The sequence below is a fragment of the Kogia breviceps genome, chromosome 19 (assembly GCF_026419965.1).
Source record: "Kogia breviceps isolate mKogBre1 chromosome 19, mKogBre1 haplotype 1, whole genome shotgun sequence".
Lineage (NCBI taxonomy): Eukaryota > Metazoa > Chordata > Mammalia > Artiodactyla > Physeteridae > Kogia > Kogia breviceps.
The window spans coordinates 23,518,928-23,546,005 of NC_081328.1; the positions used below are offsets into that span (position 1 = coordinate 23,518,928).

The window sequence follows — 27,078 nt, forward strand, 5'->3', positions numbered from 1 at the left end:
TTGGTGTTTTTTTTCACCATTTGTATGAGCTCTGTGTACACTAAAGAACTTAATCCTTCAACTACCATATGTGCTGCAAATATTTTTCACAGTTTGACTTGAGGGTATTTTTGGACACAAAGGAAATTTAAATTTTTAATACTTCATTGGGATATAACTCATGTATCATACAATTCCAGAAGATTTGATTTTTATATAGTCAAAAGTATAAATGTTCTTTGCTTTTTGATTTTATTTATTTTCTTCCAGTTTTATTGAGGTATAATTGACATACAGCACTATATATGTTTAAGGTATACAGCAATGATTTGACTTATATACATCATGAAATGATTATCATAGTAAGTTTGGTGAACATTCATCATCTCATATAGATAAAAATTTTTAAAAATAGAAAAAAAATTTCCGTGTGATGAGAACTCTTAGGATTTACACTCTTAACAACTTCTATATATAACATATAGCAGTGTTAAGTTGTGTTTATCATGTGGTACATTACATCCTTAGTACTTATTTATCTTATAACTGGAAGTTTGTACCATTTGACCACCTTCATCCAGTTCCCCCCAACCCTCGCCATCTCAGGTAACCACACATCTGATCTCCATTATTTTTTCTTATTTATTTATTTTATTTTTGGCTGTATTGGGTCTTTGTTGTTGTGCATGGTCTTTTCTCTGGTTGCAGCGAGCAGAAGCTACTCTTTGTTGCGGTGGCTTCTCTCGGTGCGGAGCATGGGCTCTAGGTGCACGGGCTTCAGTAGTTGTGGCATGCGGGCTCAGTAGTTGTGGCACACGGGCTTAGTTGCTCCATGGCATGTGGGATCTTCCCAGACCAGGGCTCGAACCCGTGTCCCCTACATTGGCAGGCAGATTCTTAACCACTGCATCACCAGGCTTCCCTTAGAATTTTCTATGTATAGTGTCATGTCATCTGCAAATAGTGACAGGGTCCTATGGCAGCCAGCCTGCTGGTGGGTGTGGCTATGTCCCCACCTGGCTAGATGCTTGGCCTGAGGTGTCCCAGTTATGGTGCCAACAGGCTGGTGGGTGGGGCCGGGTCACAGCACTAATAAGCCAGAGGAAGATTCCAGAATGGGGCTTGTCAGCACCAGTGATAGAGTGAGCTCCCAAAATGGCTGCCACCAGCATCTATGTCCCCAGGGTGAGCTCCAGTTGCCTCCTGCCTCTATAGGAGGCTCTCCAAGATCAGCAGGTGGGTCTGACTTGGGCTTCTTTCAAGTTACTGCTTCTGTCCTGGGTTTCGGAGCATGTGAGACTTTGAGTGAGTTCTTTAAGAGGGGAGTTTCTATTTCCTACAGCCCTCTGGCTCTCCCAAAAGTAAGCCCTACTGGCCTTCAAAGCCAAATGTTCTGGGGCTCATCTTCCCAGTGCAGGACCCCTGGGCTGGGGAGCCTAATTTGTGGCTTGGACCTCTCACTCCTTGCAGAGAACCTCTGCAATTGTAATCATCCTCCCATTTGTGGGTCATCACCTTACGGGTACGGGTCTTGACTATACAAATCTCTGCTCCTCTGCCCACCTTGTTGTAGTTCCTTCTTCATATCTTTAGTTGTTGAAGATGTTTTCTGCCAATCTTCAGGTCTTTCTCACCAGTAGTTGCTCTGTAAATACTTGTAACTTTGAAGTGCGCAAAGGAGGAGGTGAGCTCAGGGTCTTCCTACTCCACCTTCTTGGCCCAAGCCTCTGGATTTTATTTTTATTTTATTTATTTATTTGTTTATTTATTTTGGTTGTGCTGGGTCTTAGTTGCGGCACACAGGATCCTCGCCAGGCATGCGGACTCTTAGTTGCAGCATGCGAACTCTTAGTTGTGGCATGCCTGCAGGATCTATTTCCCCAACCAGGAATCAAACCTGGGTCGCCTGCATTGGAAGTGTGGAGTCTTACCACTGGACCACCAGGGAAGTCCCCTGGATTTTATTTTTTAAAAAGACTTTAAAAATATGAGGTAGTATATAAATTCAGCCTATTTTTTTTAAAAAAGAATTCTTATGGTTTCATTTTATGACATTTAAAATAAATTTAGAATTTATTTTGTAATAAGATACGTGACAGGGATTATTTTTTATTTCCCATGTAATTAGCAGATGTCACAATACCATAAATATAATATTCCACATTTTCTCACTGGTTTGAAATATTATCTTTATCATGAACTTAATTCACATTTATATTTTTTCTAGAACATATAGTTATTTTTAATTTTAATAAAAAATAAGGTTTTACTCTACAAATTCAGTTTATGAGCATTGTAGAAAATATAAAAACATTATACTAACACAACCAAAGATTACTTTAGTGTATATTCTTTTTTTTTTGGCTACACCATACAAGCATGCAGAACTTCCCTGACCAGAGATTGAACCCACGGCCCCTGCAGTGGAAACACGGAGTCTTAACCACTGGATCACCAGGGAAGTCCTGTACATCCTATTGAGATATTTTTCTATGGAAAGATATATAGATATATGCATTTTTACCAAATGGGATTATATACATGTTGCTTTATGACCTTCAATTTATTAACCTCTACCTATTCATTTCAATAATTCTTCACCTCATTTAATACCCGTATACAAATTTTACCAACCTCAAAATGGCCTTTACAGCTGGTTTATCAATAGGATTTAGGGACTTCCCTGGTGACACAGTGTTTGGGAATCCACCTGCTAATGCAGGGGACACGGGTTCAATCCCCGGTCTGGGAGGATCCCACATGCCGTGGAGCAACTAAGCCCATGAGCCACAAGTATTGAGCCCGCAAGCCACAGCTACTGAAGCCCACACACCTAGAGCCCGTGCTCCGCAACAAGAGAAGCCACTGCAATGAGAAGCCCGCGCACTGCAACAAAGAGTAGCCCCCGCTCACCACAACCAGAGAAAGCCCTTGAGAGCGATGAAGACCCAATACAGCCAATAAATAAACAAATAAATACCTACATACATTTATGTAAAAAACAAACAAACAAAAAACGAGATTTAATCCAGAGCCACACATCTGGGTGTTATATCCCATAAGGGTCTTAAACTTGATGAAGTAGAAGCACAGTGCAGATCTTTACTGGTACAGTATAGTCTCTGGGGATCCTCCCCCAGTCCTTGAGAGTTTGTTCCTGGAGTACATAATGATGTTTCCACCTACAGTTTGAATCATTATATGTCAGGAGTGTCATAGATGTTTCTACCAAGCCTGGAAGAATCTTTGACTTGACCCTAAAATAAATACCAGTTGCATAGGAACGTAGATGTTAAGGACCATTTCAAAGAGAATGTAGAGGAAGAACATGGAGCAAAGAAGTGACCTCTACCTGATCCTGCAGGAAGAAGCAATTAATATCCTCAGAAGAAAATAGGGTACTAGTGAGGCTACAGGATTTCTCTGTTGGTCAGGGATTTTTCAAGAATTGGTGCTAATAGTTTCAAGAACTCAGAAGAGGGACTTCCCTAGTGGCCTGGTGGTTAAGAATTCGGCTTCTAATGCAGGGGTCTTGAGTTCGATTCCTGGCCGGGGAACTAAGATCCCACATGTCGCGGGGCAACTAAGCCCATGTACAGCAGCTACTGAGCCTGTGTGCTCTAGAGCCTGAGCACCACAGCTAGAGAGAAGCCATGCATCAGAACGAAGATCCTGCATGCTGCAACTAAGACCCAAGGCAGCCAAATAAATAAATATTTTTTTGAAAAAGAACTCAAAAGAAAGACACCAGAAATTCAGAATACAGTAAAACACATTAACTTTGATGGTTTCCTATAGGAGCTCTTCAAAAGCAATTTGCCAGATTTTAAATTTGTTTTACCAGAGCTCAGGTTTAGATAGTATTCAAATCAGTCTTGTTTTGTGAGAAAATTTTCACGTCCGAATAAAGAAGAGGTAAGACAGAGCAGTATCATGAAACTCCTTCCCAATGCATTGTTGTAGCCTACACTATGCTTTCACTAATGCCTCAAAATATCCCATGAATAGAATACGTTTGGATAATTAACGCAGACTAGATTGCAAAATGAGAAAAGTAAGCTGTAGAACAATATGAATAGTGTGATATGTGTGATAAAAATGGAATGATTTGTTTATACTTGAAAATATTCCAAACACATGACAGACAATTGTCATCTTTGGAATGTGGAGCTAGATAAAGAATGAGAGATCCATTTTTTACTCTATGTGTGTCTGTAATTGTTGGATTTTAAAAACATAACATTTTTACCCTTTTGTGTTTCCTGAAGGCCAAAAAACATATGCTAAAAAAGTTATGTAAGTTAGAACACAGACCCTGAAAGCACATTCATTAATAAAGTGTAGTCATTTAGCTTTGTGATCCTTCCAAAGATGGCTTCTGAGGCCATCTCCCACTCACCTCCCCATCTCCCCTAGGAGACTGTCATGAGACAGTTTCTTTAAAAAAATAATAAATAAATAAAATAAAATAAAGTGTAGTCATTTAAATGGTGGTATCAGGATAGAACAGACTCTAGTGCAACAAAATGATTTTCTTGTAGGTTAGAGGTGGACAAAGCAGCAAAGCAAAAGAAATTTGAGTTGTAAACCAAAGTGGACATCAAGGAGCTGAAATGGGTTGCTTCCCACAGTTATGAAAGCTTTTAATCACTGGACGAACATGACTGGAGAGTAAATACCCTTCTATCAGGGATAGAAGTATTTCTGTTTGGGTAAGTTTAGAATAGATGATCAGTAAATACTAACATTCTAAAAGTATTAAAAATCTAAAATATTTCCATTTATTCCAGTTTTGTTTAAGGACAGATGCAATGGGAGTTTGCTGGTGATCCAGTGGTTAGGACTTGGTGATTTCACTGCTGAGGACCTGGGTTCAATCCCTGGCTGGGGAACTAAGATCCCGCAAGACATGTCCCACCCCACCCCCTAAAAAAAGACAGATGAAATAAACTTTTATCTTCCCAAATTGTCAAGGTCTTATTAGGCCTACTAAATAACTTTAAAAATTGTTCTTAATTTTTAATTGTGATGAAATAAACATAATATAAAATATGCTATCTTAATTTTTGTTTGTTTCAGATGGAGTTTTAATAAAATGTCAGTTGGCCAGTTACACACACATAAACTTTCACAGTTTGTTTTCAAATGATTGAGGTAGTATACTTTAGCACAAATTACAGGCTCCCTTGTAACCTCTGGAGATGACTCTGTAGATGGAAAAGCCTATTTATCCACCACCCCAAATTTATCTAATCTATTTTTAACTTATTTTCTAAAACCATGTTTTTATTTAATCCATCTTAACTATTTTTAAGTGTACAGTTCAGTGGCATTAAATCTATTCACATTGTTGTACATCCATCGCTACCACCTATTTCCAGAACTTCTTTCATCTTACAAAACTGAAACTCTATCCATTAAACAAAAGCTCCTCATTCCTTTCTGCCCCAGTCCCTGGCAACCATCATTCTACTTTCTGTCTCCATGAATTTGATTACTCTAAGTACTTCATATTAAGTGGACTCATACAGTATTTGTATTTTTGTGACTAGCTTATTTCACTTAACATAATGTCCTCAAGGTTTATCCATGTTGTAGCATATTGCAGAATTTCCTTCCTTTTTAAGGCTGAGTAATATTCCATTGTATGTATATACCACATTTTGTTTATCCATTCATCTCTTGATGGCCACTTGGGTTGCCTCCACCCCTTGACTAATGTGAATAAAGCTCCTGTGAACATGGGTGTACAAATATGTTGACAAGTCCCTGCTTTCAATTCTTTTGTATATTTAGCCAGAAATGGAATTGTTGATCATAGGTAACACTAGTTTTAATTTTTTGAGGAATTGCCCTATTCTATTTCTACAGCAGTCACACCATTTTGCATTCCCAACAGTGCATGACGGTTCCAATTTCTCCACAGCCTCTTCACTACTTGTTATTTTCTGGATTTTCTTAAATAGTAGTCATTCTAATGATTATGAGGTGGTTCTGATAACTTTTTTAAAAAATAAATTTATTTATTTATGGCTGTGTTGGATCTTCATTGCTGCACGCAGGCTTTCTCTAGTTGCAGCGAGTGGGGGCCACTCTCCGTTGCGGTGCGTGGGTTTCTCATTGCGGTGGCTTCTCTTGTTGCAGAGCGCGGGCTCTAGAGCACAGGCTCAGTAGTTGTGGCATGCAGGCTCAGTAGCTGTGGCACATGGGCTTAGTTGCTCCACGGCATGTGGGATCTTCCCAGAACAGGGCTCAAACCTGTGTCTCCTGCATTGGCAGGCAGATTCTTATGATAACTTTTTAAAACAAGTTGTTTGGGTGAAGTTATTGCAAAAACTGGTGAATTTGGAAAATGACAATTTTTTCTTGAGAAAAAACTTGGCATAGTTCTTCTCAACATTTCCCAATTGAGCCAAGAGGTATTTTTCTTCCAAGATGATATCATTTATCTAAGTTTTTGTTAGATCACATTTGGATCGCTGTTAGTGGTTAATAGGACAAAGTGTATCCTGTTAATAGGACAAAGTGTATCCTGTTACATTTTGCAAAACTGCCTAAATGTTTCTTATTTCAGAATCACATGACCTAAAAATGATGACTTCAGGAATATAACCAAGAAAAGGGGAAATAAATCAGCTACAGAGAAGGCACTGGGCAAAACTTGTAAAGAGTTACACAGTTCATCTGAACTTTTACTTAAGTACACAGAACTGTAGTTTCTTCATTGGTAAGTTTTAATATTTGACCTCAAAGATCGCAGAAGAGAGAAATTCCTGAATTTTTTAAAACTCAAATTTTTAATTTCATAATATGGTGAAAATGGTTAGAATGAGGAAATGAAAAAAAAATCTCCTGTGTAACATCATACAAGAGTTGAAAGAGGACCAGCACTGATGTATATCAAACATGAATTTGTTTAATCAAAAGTCTTACTTGGAAAAGAAAGGAAAACAATTACATTAAGAGCTAATTTAATTCTTTTAACCACACTCTTTCCATGGTCATATTTAAGAAATTCAGTGACAAAAGTAATGAGGAAAGAACCCACCTGTTAACAGCAGCGTTGTGTGGTGAAACAGCTTTGAACTTGGTCTCTGAGGAAACAGCCTTGTATATCAAGTTTACCACCTCACTAGCTGTGCAATCTTTTATGAGTCACTTAACCCATCTGAGCTTCTGTTTCCTCATCTGTAAACCAGAGATAACATCACAGGACTATAATAAAGATTAAATAAGATGATAGTTATGATGGCACCTGGCATACAAAACATATTGGATAAATGTTAACTTCATTCCCTTTTCCACAGTAGGGTTGGAGTTGTCTAGTTATTTTGTAGAGCTTTAAGCATGCATACTCGGGCTCTGGATAGTGTTTCTCAAAGAATGACTTGAATCAGAATTTTTAATATTCCCTCCAGAAATATGTTTCTTTCCAATCTCAGTAAAGGGCTCCACCATTCAATGATCCAGTTATAAAAGTCAAATCTACCAGTCAGCCTACAGTTTTTCCCCTTTCTTCCTCCACCAAGTCCACTGGTTCTACCTGCAAAATACATCTCAAATCCAGCCAGTTCTCTCCATCTTCACTTTCACTGCCATATCTCTATTTCCATCTTTTTTTCCTTTTTTGTTATATTCACTAGTTTAGTTTTTAGATTCCACATATAAATGGTAACATTCAGTATCCTTCTCTGACTTATTTCACTAAACATAATGCCCTCCAAGTCCATCCATGTTGTTGTAAATGGCAAAATTTCCTTCTTTTTTTATGGCTGAGAAGTATTCCATTGTATATATATATATATATATATATATATATATATATATATATATATATACATATACCACCAAATTAGTGTTTTTGTTTGGATATATACCAAGGAGTGGAATTGCTGGATCACACTCTATTTTTATTTATTTATTTATTCAATATTTATTTATTTATTTATTTATTTATTTGGTTGCACCAACACCTTAGTTGTGGCAGGCGGGCTCCTTAGTTGTGGCTCACGGACTCCTTAGTTGTGGCATGTGAACTCTTAGTTGTGACATGCATGTGAGATCTAGTTCCCTGACCAGGGATCGAACCCAGGCCCACTGCATTGGGAGCACAGAGTCTTATCCACTACTCCCCCAGGGAAGTCACAATCAGACTCTATTTTCAGTTTTTTGAGGAACCTCCATACTAATTTCCACAGTGGCTGCACCAATTTACATTCCTACCAACCATGTAATACAAGGCTTCCTTTTCCTCCACAACCTCATCATCATTTGTTATTTGTGGTTCTACTTTCATCCTGTCCTTTTCCAATCTATTCCTACTCAGCAGCAAGAATAATCTTTAAACATATACATCCCTCCTCTGCTTAAAATACTTAATGGTTCCTCATTGCCCTTGGAACAAAATGCAAATTCTTTACCATGGCCTGCCCAGAAGGCCCGACACCGTCTGATTCCTGCCTAGCTCTCCAGCCTTATGGTTCATCTCCAGTTTACTTTGCTCCAAGCACACTGGTTTCCTTTCTACTCTTTGAAAACACCAAGCACTCTCCCACCTTTTGCACTTGTGGTTTCTGCTGCCTCAAATGCCCTTCCCTCAGGTTTTATCTCATGTTTCAGGCTGAAATGCCACCTCCACAAAGAGGCCTTCCCTGGTCACTGAATCTAAAGTTACCACCTGCTCCCTTAATCCTCTATCACATCATCATTAGCCATGATTAAGTTGCGTCCTTGTTGTGTGTCTTCTCTCAAAGGCAGGAACTGTGTCTTGTTACCTTTGTACCCATAACACCTTACCTGGTGCCAGGCACATGGGGCACTTAAAGAGTTGTTGAATTAATGAATAACTAAGTGAATTAATGAAACGAAAGGGGGCAAAGGCTTGAAAATCTGCATTTTGGCTAGCTTCCCCAGTGAATCGGTCAGGGACTAAATAGGAAGCAGATGCATACTCAAATCAGACTAGTTTGTGTATTATTTAATGAGACATAATATACAACGGTATGAGAAAACCACAAGGATAATAAAATGTCCAAGGACTAGTAATGGTACTCTTACCACCCATAGAATGGAGAAAGTTTGGGAGCTGTTACTGGAACCTGGAAGGAGAGTGTCCTGGAGACAGAGCCACCTTGAAATAATCTTGCCCTTCAGTTAAAGGACTCAGTCGGCCCAAACTGATTTTATAGAAAGGAACCTGGGAAAAGCAATACCATTCTCTCTCTCTTCTCTCTGTCTCAACTCATACTAGGGCTCCTCACTGGCCAGCCGGAAGGAGATTCTGCCTGGGGTTAGGGATCACATAGCATTTTCCCTGTAAGGTTGTATTTCTTCTGTTAGAAAAAACGAAAGCATATAAAATACAATATAATGTCAATTCTGGGTGTTAGATTCACAAATGTTTAATATTAGTTTTCGTTTTTATCTGAGATTTCTGAATTTCTCAGAGAAGTGGTAGTAGTTTTCCATTTACTTCCATGTTTAATGGTTTCGGTTAGTGATGGAATATCAACCATTGAGTCCCATCTCCACGGTGCTGTCAACATTGTTTAAGTAACACTACTATATATAAAACCGGTAACTAACAAGGACCTACTGTACAGCACAGGGAACTCTTCTCAATACTCTGTAATGACCTAGATGGGAAAAGAATCTAAAAAAGAGTGCATATATGTATATGTATAACTGATTCACTTTGCTGTACAGCAGAAACTAACACAACATTGTAAATCAACTATACTCCAATTAAAAAAAAAAATTGTCAGGCTTCCCTGGTGGTGCAGTGGTTGAGAGTCCGCCTGCCGATGCAGGGGACGCGGGTTCGTGGCCCGGTCCGGGAAGATCCCACGTGCTGCGGAGCGGCTGGGCCCGTGAGCCGTGGCCGCTGGGCCTGCGCGTCCGGAGCCTGTGCTCTGCAACCGGAGAGGCCACAGCAGTGAGAGGCCCGCGTACCGCAAAAAAAAAAAAAAAAAAAAAGTTAGGAAGACCCAATCACACCAATTCTAGCCTGGTGACCTTATAAATTCCCCCAATTTTAGTTTCATCTAAAAAACGGGGATGTGGGGCTTCCCTGGTGGCTGAGAGTCCGCCTGCCGTTGCAGGGGATACGGGTTCGTGCCCCGGTCCGGGAGGATCCCATATGCCGCGGAGCGGCTGGGCCCGTGAGCCATGGCCGCTGAGCCTGCGCGTCCGGAGCCTGTGCCCCGCAATGGGAGAGGCCACAACAGTGAGAGGCCCGCGTACCACAAAAAAAAAAAAAAAAAAAAAAAAACGGGGATGTGATAATGTCAACTACTCTACCAGGTTTTTGTGAGAACAACACATGAGAATGTATGTACAAGTGAATAAAATCGTAATAGCTATATAAGTGTAACATATTACCATTATTCAGCAATACCAAAAGTTTTGAACCCACTGATACTTGAAGCTTAATTTGAATTTAAACGTTTGAAAAGGCGTTTGGGTTGTTTTAGTTTTTTCTCCTTCTCTAACAACCTATGGGCTTCTTTGGTATCATCTGTCTATGTAAATCTCCAAGTAGGTATCCTAGGAAACTAAGAAATACACAGCAGCTCCTCTCTGACAATTCCAGGCCACACTAGATTTCCTATTTTAGCCCCTCTATGGTCAGCTACAAGTGCTTCCCGCTCCAGCTGTCTCAGATTTCCTCAATTGACCCGTCCTATCTCCACCTCCTCCCACAGGTAACCAATCTCCAGCTCTTCCACTTTGACCCCCCACCCCCTCCTGTTATGGACTGAATTGTGTCCCCCCTCCAAGTTCCTATGTTGCAGCTCTAAACCTCAGTGTGGCTGCATTTGGAATTCGGACCTTTAAGGAAGTAATTAACATTAAATGAGGTCATAAGAATAGGGCCCTAATCTGATAGGACTGATGCCTTATAGGAGAAAGAGACACCAGAGACCTCTCTGTGTGCATATAGAGAAAAGGCCATGGGGGGATATAGCAAGAAGGAGCCATCTGCAAGCCAGGAAGAAAGGTCTCACCAGACACCACCCCTCCTGGTACCTTGACCTTGGAATTCTAGCCTCCAGAACTGAGAAAATTAATTTCTGTCATTTAAGCCTCCCAATCTGTGGTATTTTGCTACGGCAGCCCGAGCGGACTAATACACTACCTTTAGTTCTTCTATTTTCTTTCAAGTGCAAAAACATGCCAGTGGTGTACACTCCCAGTCTACCCTGGAGTATAAGAAAGAAAGATACCTCTTCCTCCTCTTCTCTCAGCTCTCGATTACTTACTAACTAGGCCATACATTACCGAGGAGGGCAAGATTTGTTCTGTGTGGTTTACATACATCTGTAACCCAAGCACCTGGCGTGGCAGGCATTCATAAATATTTGTTGGATAAATGACAACCTATTTAGTCTCGAAAGGGATCTTTGCCCACATTCTTCCTTCTCCAATATTTCCAGTCTCTCTTCACTAGCCCCTTCACATTTTCACACATTTACAAGCCTCCCCATTTAGGACACTACTCACTTGATACTGCTGCCTTTTCAAACGTCTTGGTTCTCCAGTTTCTTTGAATAAGTGGCTGATTTTTACTAGCCTCACTTAGTACCATTCAGTCCTCTTCCCCCTTGCAGTCTGGTATCAATTCCATCAACTATAGGGATAAATAAACTCCAGTTAAGGAGGCCTCCTTTTGAACCAGATGCAGTCATCCTTTCCAGCCCTTGCCTTCCTTGACCTCAATGTCCTATTAGGGACACTGCTGATAACCACTTTCTTAAATTCTCTTCTTTCATGCGGTTGAGGACACTCTACTTCCCCTGCTTCTCAGGCCACATATTCTCTGTTTCCTTTGAGCGTATTCTAAGGCTTAACTCTCTGCTCACTCTCCCCCCCCCCACTCACTTTTTTCAAGAGTTTTTTTACTCTCCTAATTCAAATTATCAACACGTTTTACTCTTGATAAATCACAGCTGAATTGATTTCATTTTAAATGCAGAATCTCAAGCCTCAAATTAGCGCTCAGAACATCCCAAGAATCCCACTATGTTTCTCTAACAGGAACACATTCCCACTTCGCAAGGTGACTATGACAGAAAGGCTCCTGTTTCCTCAAAACTTTTGCACCCCTTTCTCCATTCCCAGTTTTAGCAAAGACCTTGTCTCACCTGTCATCGAGAAATTGGAAACCATTGGATGAAAACTCTAATCTTCCCGCCAACAAAGAACAAAGCCCTGCTTTTATTTGCACCTTGATTTTTTTCATTTACAATGGAGGACGTGTCCTTCCCATGAATAGCTAAGCTCTTCACTATGTCACATCCCGCTCCTCTTTTTTTTTAGTTTTTATTTTTTGGCCGCCACCCCGGCGGCATGTGGGATCCCAGTCCCCCAACCAGGGATCGAACCTGTGCCCCCTGTTTTGGAAGTGCCGAGTCTTAACCACTGGATCACCAGGAAAGTCCCCCCTCTTCTTTTTATTCTTAGTACCCACCAAGCTCTTTCCTGCCTCAGGGCCTTTGCATAAGCTCTTCCATCTGCTTAGAGCGCTCTTCCTCCTATTCTTTGATTGGTTCATTCCTCTTGCTTTAGATCTCAGTATAAATGCCACCTCCTCAAAGAGGCCTAACTTGACCATTTTACCTAGAATAAGCTTGACTTTGTTCTTCCTTATCTCAGTCCCTTGTTTATGTCCATAATATTTGCTTCAACTTGAAATGAACATTTGTTCACTTTTTTTGTTTGTATTCTCAAACTGAATGTAAGATCCATGAGTCTATATGCGATGTCTATCTGGCTTACGTTATACCTCCAGGTCTAATAAGCGACTGACCTACAGGAGGTGCTCAATAAATACCCACTGCATAAATATGTGATCATATTGATTTCCTACTTCCTCCAGAGAGGGAATTCAGTGATTGCAGGATAGGAATGGGAAAGAGAAATTTCACCGTATATCCTTTTGTACTCTATGAACCAGTGAGTATATTACCTATTCAAAATAAATTACATTAAATTTAGAAAAAAGAAGGCAGTTGTATTGTTCCAGTCTATAGATGATGGTAGCTTGTACTAGGATGGTGGCAGTGGGGTTGAAAAGAAATATCAATAAATAGATTTGATATCTAGGATTTCATGACTGTTTGGGTATAAGGGGGTGAGGTATACATAAGAATGTTCATCACAGCATTATTTATAATAATGAATAATTGGAAACAAATTTCCAATGACAGGGAAATAGTTCAGTAAATCATGGCACATCTACTCAGTTAAATAGCATTCTATCTTTTTAAAAGAATTTATAACATGGAAAACTGTTCATCTAATACAAGTGGAAAAAAACCCAAAATGTAAAAGTACATATAACAGTGTAATCATTACCATGTAGAACCCCCAAAAACTATGCACTGTAAAAAGATAGAAGAAAATAGAGCAAAAAATTAATAAAAAGTAAATGTCTTTGAGTTGTGGAGTTATGAATTTTTAAAAATAATTTTATTTATTTCATTTATTTATTTTTGGCTGCATTGGGTCTTTGTTGCTGCATGCGGGCTTTCTCTAGCTGCGGCGAGCGGGGGCTACTCCAGTTGCAGTGTACGGGCTTCTCGTTGCAGTGGCTTCTCTTGTTGTGGAGCATGGGCTCTAGGCGCGTGGGCTTCAGTAGTTGTGGCATGCAAGCTCAGTAGTTGTGGCTCATGGGCTCTAGAGAGCAGGCTCAGTAGTTGTGGTGCACGGGCTTAGTTGCTCCGTGGCAGGTGGGATCTTCCCGGACCAGGGCTCAAACCCGTGTCCCCTGCATTGGCAGGTGGATTCTTAACCACTGCACCACCAGGGAAGTCCCTGGAATTATGAACTTTTTAAAAAGGTCCAGATAATTTCTGGATCATATCCAAAGCAAAGCCATAATCCCTCTTTCCTGATTTGTTGGAAAGAAGTGGTTAAGCAGAAAAGCTGGATTCTTTGGTTAACTCCAAGTTGGCAGTTAAAGGTTTCTCTTCTCAAGAATTTGGAAAAAAGTCACCTAAGGCCCTGGACTTCTAACAAATCTGTGGTAGCTAGAAAGGCTTTTATTTTTAAATTCTTTTAAAAATAATTGATCTCTATTAATTGTAGAAAAATTAGAAAACATAGACAAGTAAAAATAAGTCACTCATAATTCCATCATCATAAAAACCACAACTAACACCTTGGTAGCTATCATTCACTTTTTAAATGAATATGTATAAATATTTTTTGATTATAGAGTATATGGTCTTATGGCTTAGTCTTTTTACTTAATAATATCTCACATCAGTACACACAGAACATTAACATTTTAATAATATCATTATTCGGATTTATCATAATTTATGTAACCAGTTCCTTCATGTTGCATATTTAGATTGTTTCTAACTTTTCACTATGCATATGTACCTTTGGGTACTTGTCCTGCTATTTTCTTAGGATATTATTCCTAGCACTGGAACCTCGGAGTGAAAGGATAGATTTAAAGATACTGTCGGGCTTCCCTGGTGGCGCAGTGGTTGAGAATCCGCCTGCCGATGCAGGGGACACGGGTTCGTTCCCTGGTCCGGGAAGATCCCACATGCCGCCGAGCGGCTGGGTCCGTGAGCCATGGCCGCTGAGCCTGCGCGTCCGGAGCCTGATGCTCCGCAACGGGAGAGGCCACAACAGTGAGAGGCCCGCGTATCACACACACACACACAAAAAAGATACTGTCAAATTAATCCTCAAAGTGTTCTGCCAATTTATATTCCCACCAACAGTTCATGAGTGCCTGTTTCCCCGTGCCTCTTACCAATGCTTTCACTCTTGCCCTTCTAAGAGTTAGAAATTGATATCTCACTCAACATTGTTTTAATTTATACGTCTTTGATTACAAGTGAGGTGAAACAATTTTTGATTGTTGACTTTTTATATTTGTGGATTACCTGTTCATATCCCCAACTCATTGCTCTTGAAAAGTTTTTGACCAGAAAGGATCATAAACCCTCGAGGAACTGACTGAATGAAAAAGGCTTAGAGTGAGTTAGGAAGGAAGGAAGGAAGAGAGGTTCTACTCAAGGCTGAAGGGGGAAATGGTCTTAGATCAAAGATTACAGAAGGGCTTCCCTGGTGGCGCAGTGGTTGAGAATCCGCCTGCCGATGCAGGGGACACGGGTTCGTGCCCCGGTCCGGCAAGATCCCACATGCCGCGGAGCGGCTGGGCCCGTGAGCCATGGCCGCTGAGCCTGCGCGTCCGGAGCCTGCGCTCTGCAATGGGAGAGGCCACAACAGTGAGAGGCCCGCGTACCACAAAAAAAGATTACAGAAACAAAGAAAAAATTTTTTTTCAGAAAACTCCTTTTTTAAGTCGAAATTTATGTGGAACTCACATATGAAACAGAAAAAAGTGAAGCAGCGCTTGTCAGCTGGGAAAGGGTAACAGCCAGCTATACCTGCTCAGCCCCCTCTTAGCATAACCATCCCAACTCACCCAGCAGAAGCTGCCTAGGCCCCATCTTGGGGCTTCAAGGAACTAAAATTTAAAACTATGGGCAAACAAGACCAATGTATTTGTATTATTTTCATAAGCAATGAGTTAAAATTATGCCTTTTTAAAATAGACTTCTCTACTTTTTTTTTTTTTTTTTTTGTGGTACGCAGGCCTCTCACTGTTGTGGCCTCTCCCATTGTGGAGCACAGGCTCCGGACGCCCAGGCTCCGCGGCCATGGCTCACGGGCCCAGCCGCTCCGCAGCACGTGGATTCTCAACCACTGCGCCACCAGGGAAGCCCAGACTTCTCTACTTTTGAAAGAAGAGGGCATAAATGAGTGGGGAAAAACGTTATCATTCAGTCTCACTGTGGTATGAAGCATGTTATTCACAACATAGGCATCTGGTGGCATAGAAACCTATTCAAATTGCAAGTAGAATACTGAGAAGGAACTAATATCACCTTTAAAGTGCTAGCTTCGGGACTTCCCTGGTGGCTCAGTGGTTAAGAATCCTCCTGCCAATGCAGAAGACACGGGTTTGACCCCTGGTCCGCGACGATCCCACATGCCACAGAGCAACTAAGCCCCTGTGCCACAACTACTGAGCCTGCGCTCTAGAGCCCGTGCTCTGCAACGGGAGAAGCCACCGCAATGAAAAGCCCGCTCACCAGAACGATGAGTAGCCCCCGCTCAACACAACTAGAGAAAGCCCACACGCAGCAACGAAGACCCAACGCAAGCAAAAGTAAAATAAATTAATTAAAATAAAAAAATAAATTAAAAAGTAAATAAAATTAAAAACAGCTGAAATTTATGCTAAAAAATAAAGTGCTAGCTTCACAATACCTATAAAGTACACAAAACTCCTAAATCTATTCTTCCAGACCTATCCTTTCATCCTAGGGCTAATATACCTAAACTCGAACACCTTTCTGTCATTTCAAAGAGTACCTATACACACTATTTTTACCACCAAACTGGGCCCCTCTCCAAGTTCTCCATTTTCCTGCAGCTTTGGAGTTAGTAGTGAACTTTCTCTTCTCCTTTTAAGCTCATCTAGTCACCAACTCTTATTAATTATTTCTTTACAGAGACGCTTAGATTCATTGTTTCCCTACTTACCTTGCCACTGCTTTCATCTGGACACTTATTACTTCATTCCTGGATTGCTGCAAGAGTTTCTATCTTGTAGACTATTGCCAAGTTAATTTTTATGCAATCTAATGTTAATTGGATCTGTATAGCCTTCTGACCTGGTTTCTGGACTATTCTCTGGTCTAGGCTTATATCTTTATTTCAGCTTATAGGATGATCCAACTTTCCAAACAATAGTTTGTCAGTGTTATACAAAAAAGGCAGAAAAAGCTAAACATCACTAGTGGCTTTATGAATTACTTTGGTATGCTACCAGCATTCTGATCTCTTTGACTCTTTGGTCCTGATCTTGTTTTGGTGCCTGGTCTCTGACTGCTATTTACATTTTCCCTTTGGTACTGAAATGATTATGTTATATTATTATTATTATTTATTTATTTATTTTTTTTTGCGGTACGCGGGCCTCTCACTGTTGTGGCCTCTCCCGCTGCGGAGCACAGGCTCCGGACGCGCAGGCTCAGCGGCCATGGCTCACGGGCCCGGCCGCTCCACGGCATGTGGGATCTTCCTGGACCGGGGCACGAACCCGTGTCCCCCTGCATCGGCAGGCAGACTCTCAACCACTGCACCACCAGGGAAGCCCATATGTTATATTATTGTCTGGCAGTTTCAGTTCTTGTTTTTAACATCTCAAGTTTAGCCACCTACTTGACACATGACTTTTTTTTTTTTTTTTTTTTTTTTTTTTGCGGGCCTCTCACTGTTGTGGCCTCTCCCGTTGTGGAGCACAGGCTCCGGACGCGCAGGCTCAGTGGCCATGGCTCACGGGCCCAGCCGCTCAGCGGCATGTGGGATCTTCCCGGACCGGGGCACGAACCCGCGTCCCCTGCATCGGCAGGCGGATTCTCAACCACTGCGCCACCAGGGAAGCCCGACACATGACTTTTGATTCAGAACAAACTCTTCAACCTGGCATTCATGGCTTTCCTTAATTGGAAAGGAAACTTTTCTTAATCTATGGCAGATTCTCTCTTGATATATATATTTTTTAACCTTTTCAGGCCCACCACGTTGCACAACTCTAAATAGAATCGTTCACATTGTATTTTGTGTCAATGATTTCCCATACTAGAACATACGATGATTCATGTTTTATGTTCTCTTTTCCTACCCCACTGCAGCCATTCTTTCTCCACAATTGGGCTACTAAATGCCCACCTGTAGCCAGGGCCACACCCCAATTTCTAGAACAAGTCCTGGCCAGAAATGAGAGGTTGAACAGCTCTGGGACTCAGTGTCAACTTAATACTGTAATTAGTCCAGTGTTATCACTGTTCTTTGGTTCTATTAAATGAGCTTCTTTCCAAGATCTGAGTCCTAGTTCTTGTAACTTGTGTCTTGTTTTGGCTTGGTAACATGCCTCGGACCCTAGTCCTATAGAGAAACTCTTACTACTTCAAGTTAAAATTCCCAAATTCCGGCAGGACTTCCCGGGTGGTCCAGTGGTTACGACTCCATGCTCCCAATGCAGGGGACACAGTTTCAATCCCTGGTTGGGGAAGATCCTGCATGCCACATGAAGTAGCCAGAAAAAAAAATGATAGTAAGAAAATAAAATTCCCTCATGCCAATTGCCTACTGAAATACCTACCTGTCAACTGCTGTCCACTGCCATGTATTTAGGATTCTACTGGCATGCTGGACTATAGGTCTGTCAAATCTTTTTTTTTTTTTTTAGGCCACGCCTCATGGCTTGTGGGGATCTTAGTTCCCCACCCAGGGACTGAACCCGTGCCCCCTGCATTTTAGGAGTGCAGAGTCTTAACAACTGGACCACCAAGGAAGTCCCTGGGTCTGTCAAATCTAGTGCCAGCTTCATCCCAGGCAAAGGGTCTAATCCCATCTTTTGACCACTTCTCTAGCCTTCACTACCATGCAATGCCTAGCAATATCTCTCGAAATGAAAGGGTATCTAACCTCTTTTAAAACGTGATGCCCTGGGCTTCCCTGGTGGCGCGGTGGTTGAGAGTCCGCCTGCTGATGCAGGGGACACGGGTTCGTGCCCCGGTCCGGGAGGATCCCATATGCCGTGGAGCGGCTGGGCCCGTGAGCCATGGCTGCTGAGCCTGCGCGTCTGGAGCCTGTGCTCTGCAATGGGAGAGGCCACAACAGTGAGAGGCCCGTGTAACGCAAAAAAACAAACAAACAAAAAACGTGATGCCCTAATGAGAAAAGCAATATTCAGATGGTATCTGATAACTCTCTTGTTATACATACTATACTTTTATTAAATGAATTGAAGTCACCTTGACTATAAAATCATCAAACTCTTAAAACATGACTTTCTAAACATCTTTACCATGCTGGGTACTTTATCTTCTACTGATTGACACAAAATATATGCTGGCCCTATAATATGAACTGCATCATAACTGAATCATAACAAAGCAAAATTTGGAAAGGGGAAATTGCAAAAAGAATTATATCAAAGATGATCAAAAAGATCTCTAGCAACTATAATCATAAATTACTATAAGCGAAAGTGAAAATGATGGATTTAATGGATTACCTGCCCAAGTTATTTACTCAAATACCAAGAGGCAATTTCTTTACCATAAAAGTGTTTCTATATTTTATTTTCCTTACACTAGAGAGAAGTCTCAGGTGTATTTAGTTACACTATCAATTTACCATCTCATTAAATTCTGAAAAAAATTATAAAGCATATTTGGAATTATGACTGCAAAACAAAAACACCACCAATGAAGAACACTTATTTTGTTTCTGAAAATTTTATTTCAGTTTAAACAAAAAACCAAATGTCATTTATGTCATCCAGGGACAGGTGGGAGAGTATGATCATCCTTTGTAGCTGTTAGCTGGTAAACTTCAAATGTTCCAGATTATATTTACCTCCCAGAGAGATAACGAAAATAAGTCAAAAAGATTAGAAACAGATTTACACGAAGTCACATCAGAAAATCTGAGAAAGGGATACCTAATGCTTTGGGAAATTCTGTTTCCACTAATACTCAGAAGAATAGCTTCTTAAAGATCAGGAGGAGGTGGCTTATACTATAAGTTTTAGACACAATGATATGCACTTTCATCAGTTTCATATGATTGTTAGGATTCAAGATGTTATTTAAAATCTAGATGTAGGTCCAGACACTTAGTCATTGCCAACAATGGAAAATGTACATTTCTTTAGAGGAAACAAAAATGTGACTATTTGCATCTTGTCTTAATTTACAATTAAGTCCAATTTTAATGTTTACCAAAAAAAAAAAAAAAAAAAAACACACAGTAGCATTGTTACATACCTGAAAAAGATTCCAAATAGGATGTCCCTATTGACAACAGCAACCAAGAAATTCGAATTTAGTCTACAGATTTTATTTCTGATCATGTAATAAACTTTCAGGTATTTCTTTGAGTCTGCTTTCTGCTAACAATGTTCAACTTGTCAGATAATTACATCACTGATCTCCGAGCTCTCCTTTCACTGTATTTTTCCCCTTTAACTAAGATGTACCTAGAAATAAGAAGACAACTCGGAGAGCTGTAATGGCCTTCAATAATTCTGTCTTACTAATTAGTTGATCTTATTCCAGTGAAGGCTAATGTCAAATGTATCCAATAGTCTTTGATTTCAGAATGACTTATAATAGTAGAATACTGCATCATATACAGAAATCTTGATCGATAGTCTTCTACTTACATCTCATAACCAGTTTTATTTCTAAACAAACTATTTACAAATGTAAAATATGCAATATTGTTTAAAATAGATATACAATATATAGTTTCTACATTCTCAGACAGGCTTAAAAATGAGGTAATAAACACTTAACTGATTAAACCTTTTACCATTCCAGAAATGGCTTAGGGAAATAATAACAATTTTTTTCCTTAGGTCTTTTCATGTTTTCTTTGAATGCTTCTGAGTACCTCCTTTTCTATTCTGAAAAATTATGTAAAAAATCCTTAAGTTTTGTTGGATAGTCTGTCATCACCCCAGTTGCTCCCAAATCAAAAGCTCTTTTGTATTCCTGCTCTTCATTTAATACCCAAACATACACCTGAAAATTAGAAACATGAGAAATATGAGAAGAAATGTTAAAATAGAAAATTATTTGTATGGTAGCATTTATCCACTACAACCTCAGCACACTTAAAAATAACCTTTTAATAACCTGCAATTTTAAGAAATCGTTGAGCCCTTTAAACAAATTCCACTTTGCTCATTAAATATGACCGTCCTACCCCTCCGCTTCAGCTATTCTCACCAATACATAGGTGAATGCTGAAATGCCAATACTTTCTTGTTAACTGTAAGACAGAGCTTAAGGTCTTCATATGAGAACCAGTAAAGCAGCAGAAGCAGAGTCAGGACCATATTAAGTCAGTTAAAAGTTCCTGCTCGGGCTTTCCTGGTGGCGCAGTGGTTGAGAATCCGCCTGCCGATGCAGGAGACACGGGTTCGTGCCCTGGTCCGGGAAAATCCCACATGCAGCGGAGCGGCTGGGCCCGTGAGCCATGGCCGCGGAGCCTGCGCGTCCGGAGCCTGTGCTCCGCAACGGGAGAGGCCACAACAGTGAGAGGCCCGCGTACCACACACACACACACACAAAGTTCGTGCTCCTTAAACTTGCGTTAAACTGCTAAACTATGCTGTTTCTAAAATGCATGATTCCAAAAACTTACCTGAATGCCTCGGGCAGTGAGGTGGTCGAACAAAGCTTTTCTCATTAGCAGACTAGAAAAGAAAAGCACAACAGATTTAGGTACTCCTTAGCCCTAAAGAAGGACTAAAATTAGACCTCAGTCCTAACTTAGTCAACTTAGGGTTTCTAATTCCTAGTTGAACTTAATCCCAACGTTTTGGCAATATAACCAACGGCCTCAAGCAATAATAGCTGCTGTGGATGCATTTGTACCTTAACTGCTGAAACTCCTTTCTACTCCTTGCTGCCATTAGATCCCCAGGAGATGTATTCTTATTGAAGCAGCTCAGTGCAAAAGGGGCTTCCTCACTTTCCTTGCTGGCACCATAATGAGAGTGATAAATAACTGAGAAGTCAGTGTTCCTAACTTTCCAAGTGAAAATAAGGCAGTGAACTTGGGTCAAATTCTATAACATCACAGTCCATTTACAAAATGAATTAGTCTTTTGTGAGCTATCTTAGAAACCTAATGTCCAGGACTTCCCTGGTGGCACAGTGGCTAAGAATCCGCCTGCCAATGCAGGGGACACGGGTTCGAGCCCTGGTCTGGGAAGATCCCACATGCAGGGGAGCAACTAAGCCCGTGCACCACAACTACTGAGCCTGCGTGCCACAACTACTGAAGCCTGCGTGCCTAGAGCCCGTGCTCCACAACAAGAGAAGCCACCACAATGAGAAGCCCACCCACCACAACTAAGAGTAGCCCCTGCTCAACACAACTAGAGAAAGCCCCCATGCAGCAACAAAGACCCAACACAGCCAAAAATAAATAAATAAATAAATAAATGTATATCAAAAAAAAGAAACCTAATGTCCATTAATTACACTATCCTTTATATAGGAAAAAAAAGCATTTTTTTTCAGTTCCAAATAACTAACTTAAAAGTGAACTTTTAGAATACAAATCACTTGAGCAAGATGGGAACTTACTGTACTGAAAAGCTATACATACTATTTCTATTCTGTTTATGTCTATTAGAATGATTAAGTAACAGAAACTAAAAATCATATGCATTTAACACCAATTAAAAATGCATCCTTAAAAACTAGAAATTAAATCAGGAATACAGCAAAAAAGAAGAAACCCTGTAGCACAGAGAAAAGATACAACTAGTTTTCCAACTCTATGAAAGAGGAGCTAGTAATAAAAGGTTGTGATTTATGACTATTATTTAAGCATTCAAGGTTCCACTTTAAAGCAAAGTATAGCACAATAACTTTGTGGGCTTTACCTAACATTAAACTCAACATGTCTTAGAATTTAAGGCATTTTATCTAAAGTAGATGCCCACCATATAGATAGGGCTTCCTTTTTGCTGTTAAGTCTCACTGCAGATTTTCCTGAGAAATGTGCCATTAGTCAATATATACTCTTACATATATTGCATTGCTATACACACTTCTTTTCACTGTATTTTTCACTGCAGGCTTGTGGAAACAGTGACTAAGTAGAGGGGATGGGTAAATATCCCGGCTCTGCTACTAACCAGCTACATAACACCAAGTACTGTAAATCATCTAACTTCGGGTAGGTGGGGGCTCAGTTTTCTCCTGAGTTTGATGCGATTATCTCTCAATTCTTCTTAAGGTTTTGTGACTAGCAATTAAGCTAGTTCTAAATGATTCATACATCATCCATTTGTATAGTAGATGTTCAACACATCCCTGTTACAAATTACATGTAGAAAGCCTGCTCTAAATTATAAGCATCGTATTTAATAGAGTTAAAACAATAATTTGTATATCAAGAAACTAAAATTCTTACATATCAGAAAGCCAGATGAGAAACTTTTGACTTCTGGACATGGTGTGTGGTTCTTTTAGCCTGAGGCAAAATAAAATTTAAATCATAAATTAGAAACACAGGAATATATCAGTGTGATAAAATAAAACAAGTACAAAAACAAAAAGAGTACCTTGCCTGCACTTAGTATATGTTTAAAAAATATTTGGAAAAGGACAAAAATAAATTCGAACAAAGCCCATTTTGGGGTTTTCTATTTTCATTGATTTCAAGCTAATTTTTTGCTACCACAATTCAAAGGTTAAAATTAATAAGTTATCTTTCCAGAGACCCTGGGTGCCCAGAACTCATGTCTCTTCTCTTTTCTGGTGAAGCCTCTTTCTTTTGCTTTGTCTGCTGTAATTTTGTATGTAGTAGATTTAAACACACAACCAAACTTTACTATGGATTAAAAGATATTTGGGGTAAAAATGAGACTAAAAAAACCCTAAAGGCATTTTTTTCTTTCACTTTCAATGTTTTAAGACCTAGGCCCTGTCCTTTTAAAATATCTTTCCTACTGAAAGAGTATACATGACTTTTACATCGAAGCCGAGCTCCTTCTTCAACTTCTTTGATGCCAAGAACAGCACCTGTGTCATTAACTCTGGGTTGTGTCCAGAGACATCTCTGATTAGTCAGTCTCTCTACTATGAAGATTCCTCAGCTTTTTTCTAAGTTAAACAGCACAGAGTGATTTTTATTCTCCCCAGATCTTCATTTCTTTTTCTTTTTTAAAAATTATTTTATTTATTTATTTTATACTTGTCTGCACTGAGTCTTCGTTGCTATGTGTGGGCTTTCTCTAGTTGGTGGTGAGCCGGGGCCACTCTTCATTGCGGTGCGCGGGCCTCTCGTTGTGGTGGCCTCTCCTGTTGCAGAGCACGGGCTCCAGGCGCGCAGGCTTCAGTAGTTGTGGCGCATGGACTTAATTGCTCTGCAGCATGTGGGATCTTCCCGGACCAGGGCTTGAACCCGTGTCCCCCGCATTGGCAAGCAGACTTTCAACCACTGCGCCACCAGGGAAGCCCCAGATCTTCATTTCTTATTTCCTTTCTAACTCCTCCTATCTACACTAAATTCATTTTTAAAAAAAATAAATTTATTTGTTTTTATTTTTGGCTGTGTTGGGTCTTCGTTGCTGCGCACAGGCTTTCTCTGGTTGCAGCGAGCAGGGGCTACTGCTCGTTGTGGTGCACGGCCTCTCATTGTCGTGGCTTCTCCTGTTGCAGAGCATGGTCTCTAGGCGCCCAGGCTTCAGTAGCTGTGGCACGTGGGCTCAATAGTTGTAGCTTACGGGCTCTAGAGCACAGGCTCAGCAGCTGTGGTGCACCGGCCTAGTTGCTCCATGACATGTGGGATCTTCCTGGGCCAGGGATCGAACCCATGTCCCCTGCATTGGCAGGAGGACTCTCAACCACTGCGCCACCAGGGAAACCCACTAAATTCACTTTTTTTCTTTTTCTCTGAATTCAGTTTTTATTTGAAGCTCTCTAAATAAACTCCTCTTTTCCCACTAACTCTAGCCCAGGTAGAAAGTCCTGATTGCAATTTCAGGAATCCCAAGAATTTAATAACTCAAAATACTAGTCACCTCATTAAACACAAATGATTACGTTGTCTTAGGAAGTACCACCTTTCATTAAAAATAATAGGGGGCTTCCCTGGTGGCACAGTGGTTGAGAGTCCGCCTGCCAATGCAGGGGACACGGGTTCGTGCCCCGGTCCGGGAAGATCCCACATGCCGCAGAGCGGCTGGGCCCGTGAGCCATGGCCGCTGAGCCTGTGCGTCGGGAGCCTGTGCTCCGCAACGGGAGAGGCCACAACAGTGAGAGGCCCGCGTACCGCCAAAAAAAAAATAAAAAATAAAATAAAAATAAAAATAATAGGGACTTCCCTGGTGGTGCAGTGGTTAAGAATCCGCCTGCCAATGCAGGGAACACGGGTTCTATCCCTGGTCCAGGAAGATCCCATATGCTGCAAAGCAACTAAACCCGTGAGCCACAACTACTGAGCCTGTGCTCTAGAGCCACGAGCCACAACTACTGAAGCCCACGCACTCTAGGCCTTGTGCTCCACAACGAGAGAAGACACCGCAATGAGAAGTCCGCACACCGCAATGAAGAGTAGCTCTCGCTCGCCGCAACTAGAGAAAGCCTGCGCGCAGCAACGAAGACCCAGTGCAGCCAAAAAAAATTTTTTTTTAAATAATAATAAAACATACAAACACATAATATCCTACCAGTGTCTTAATCCATAAACATTTTTTACAGAAAAAAATTCTATGAAGTTTGTTCAATGTCTATTTTTTAATAATATTTGCTTCTAAAAGGAACACATGGAGATGATCTAGAGAGCGCAACAGTACACTCTAGACCAGAGGAAAGCTAAGTACTTTAGGAATAAATGGTTAGGAATTATTTTAATCTAGCAAACAAAAATGGTTTGTTTGTAGACAAGAATGATTTCTGCTGTTTCGTTTCAGAAACAGCTACAAACACTGCTAGTAAATATAATTGGGAATAGATAAAATAAACATACTCATCACTAACAAACTCAAACTGGAAGATAAGCATGAAACACAGATGCTGAGTACAGGGGTACTGATCAACTTGTTTCTCTGAATGATATTTCCTAGTGATTGATGTACTAATGTTCAGCTTGATTTTTTTTTGAAGTTCTGTGGGGATGAAAAGAGTTTTCATGCAGGTGAAATCACATTTAAATGATCTCCTCAGAAGCACTGAATTCCTTTGTCATGGCTCAGTTATTATTAGAAATGTATAGCTAGGAATGACATTATAAGGGTAGGGGACTGTGAGGTGAAGCTCTCTAATAATAATGATAAAGATAATTTAACAATAAAAGTTATCATTTATTGACTGCTTATTATTTGCCAGGCAATGCTAAGTGTTTTATATATTTTTATCTTTGTAGCAAATTAGTGTGTGAAAAGCAAGGCTTTATACCCAGCAGAGAAATTACATAAATATGGAACTATCTTATAAAAACGAACTCTATCCTTTTCTTTCTCCCATCTCCAGAGGTTTTTTTGCATTGTTGTTGTGGTGGTGGTGCTGGTGATTTAATACTAGTGGTGAATTTGGAGCTTAATGGAATTTCAGCCGGGTATAGTTGTCAATCAAGCAGAAGGAAGTAAGGGAAGTTGGAGGGCAATTGCTATTAGATGTTTCAACGATTAAGCTCAATTCTTTTTACCTGACTTCTGAGTACACAGGGACTGAAAGTCATTGTTACCTGAAATGGGTCAGGTAAATACTTAAAAACCTTTATTATTCATTTTAGAGAATGCATCTTAATTATATCAAATATGGAAATAACTAGAGCAATCTATTCTTTATCATTCCTATCAACAAGTCTTCGTCTTAGTTTTCCTGTAATTGAGAATTGATGAAAACAGGGTAACCACTTACTTCAGTATAATAGAAGGCATTGGGATTTCAAAAAACTGTTCTCGAATGGGCACAAAGGGCAAGAGGCCAGTGAAGAACAGGCCAAGAATGAGCAGAACACGTTGTAAACTGAAGAGTATAGGAATTTCCGAATTCTAAAAGACACAAACAATATTGTATGTTACTTTATAACTGTTCAAATAAAGAGGTTTATTTCACAAGCTTCAAAATTTCCCAAGACTGTATCTTGACATCTGTTAAAAGTACTCCCTGAATTATCAATATCCATTTCTAACACACCACACTTAGAAATGACTAGTCCTTGACAAATGGGTCAGGATCTATCTTGGAGGCCTATAGTATTAATTGATACTCAAGTTCCTCTATTCCCTACTCTCTGCTTTTGCAATACCATTTCTGTCAGTTACTGCTAGTCCTTATCAGTAGAGATTAAACATACCAAATTTAATGGAACAAGATAAAGAAGTGAAATAGTCAGTAACCTTCTATATATTCAATAACCATATATATAATAAATTTTTAAACAGTATATGATACAGATATGAATGTAGGTATATATTAATGGTGTTGCAAATATGTCACCTTTCAGCTACATATACATATTTTC

At 40.2% G+C, this 27,078-nt stretch overlaps 1 protein-coding gene across 1 annotated transcript in view; it reads right to left on the reverse strand.

Moving 5' to 3' along the window:
• Positions 1 to 19,307: 19,307 nt before the first annotated feature.
• Positions 19,308 to 27,078, reverse strand: part of GDPD1 (glycerophosphodiester phosphodiesterase domain containing 1) — a 44,338-nt gene continuing 36,567 nt past the window's right edge. Inside the window, exons 7-10 of the mRNA XM_059047777.2 lie at positions 26,472 to 26,605; positions 23,020 to 23,079; positions 21,235 to 21,286; positions 19,308 to 20,609 (exon numbers count right to left, since the gene is read on the reverse strand). Coding sequence (XP_058903760.1) covers positions 20,487 to 20,609; positions 21,235 to 21,286; positions 23,020 to 23,079; positions 26,472 to 26,605 — 369 coding nt within the window. The 3' untranslated portion in view covers positions 19,308 to 20,486. The remainder of the gene's footprint in view (positions 20,610 to 21,234; positions 21,287 to 23,019; positions 23,080 to 26,471; positions 26,606 to 27,078) is intronic.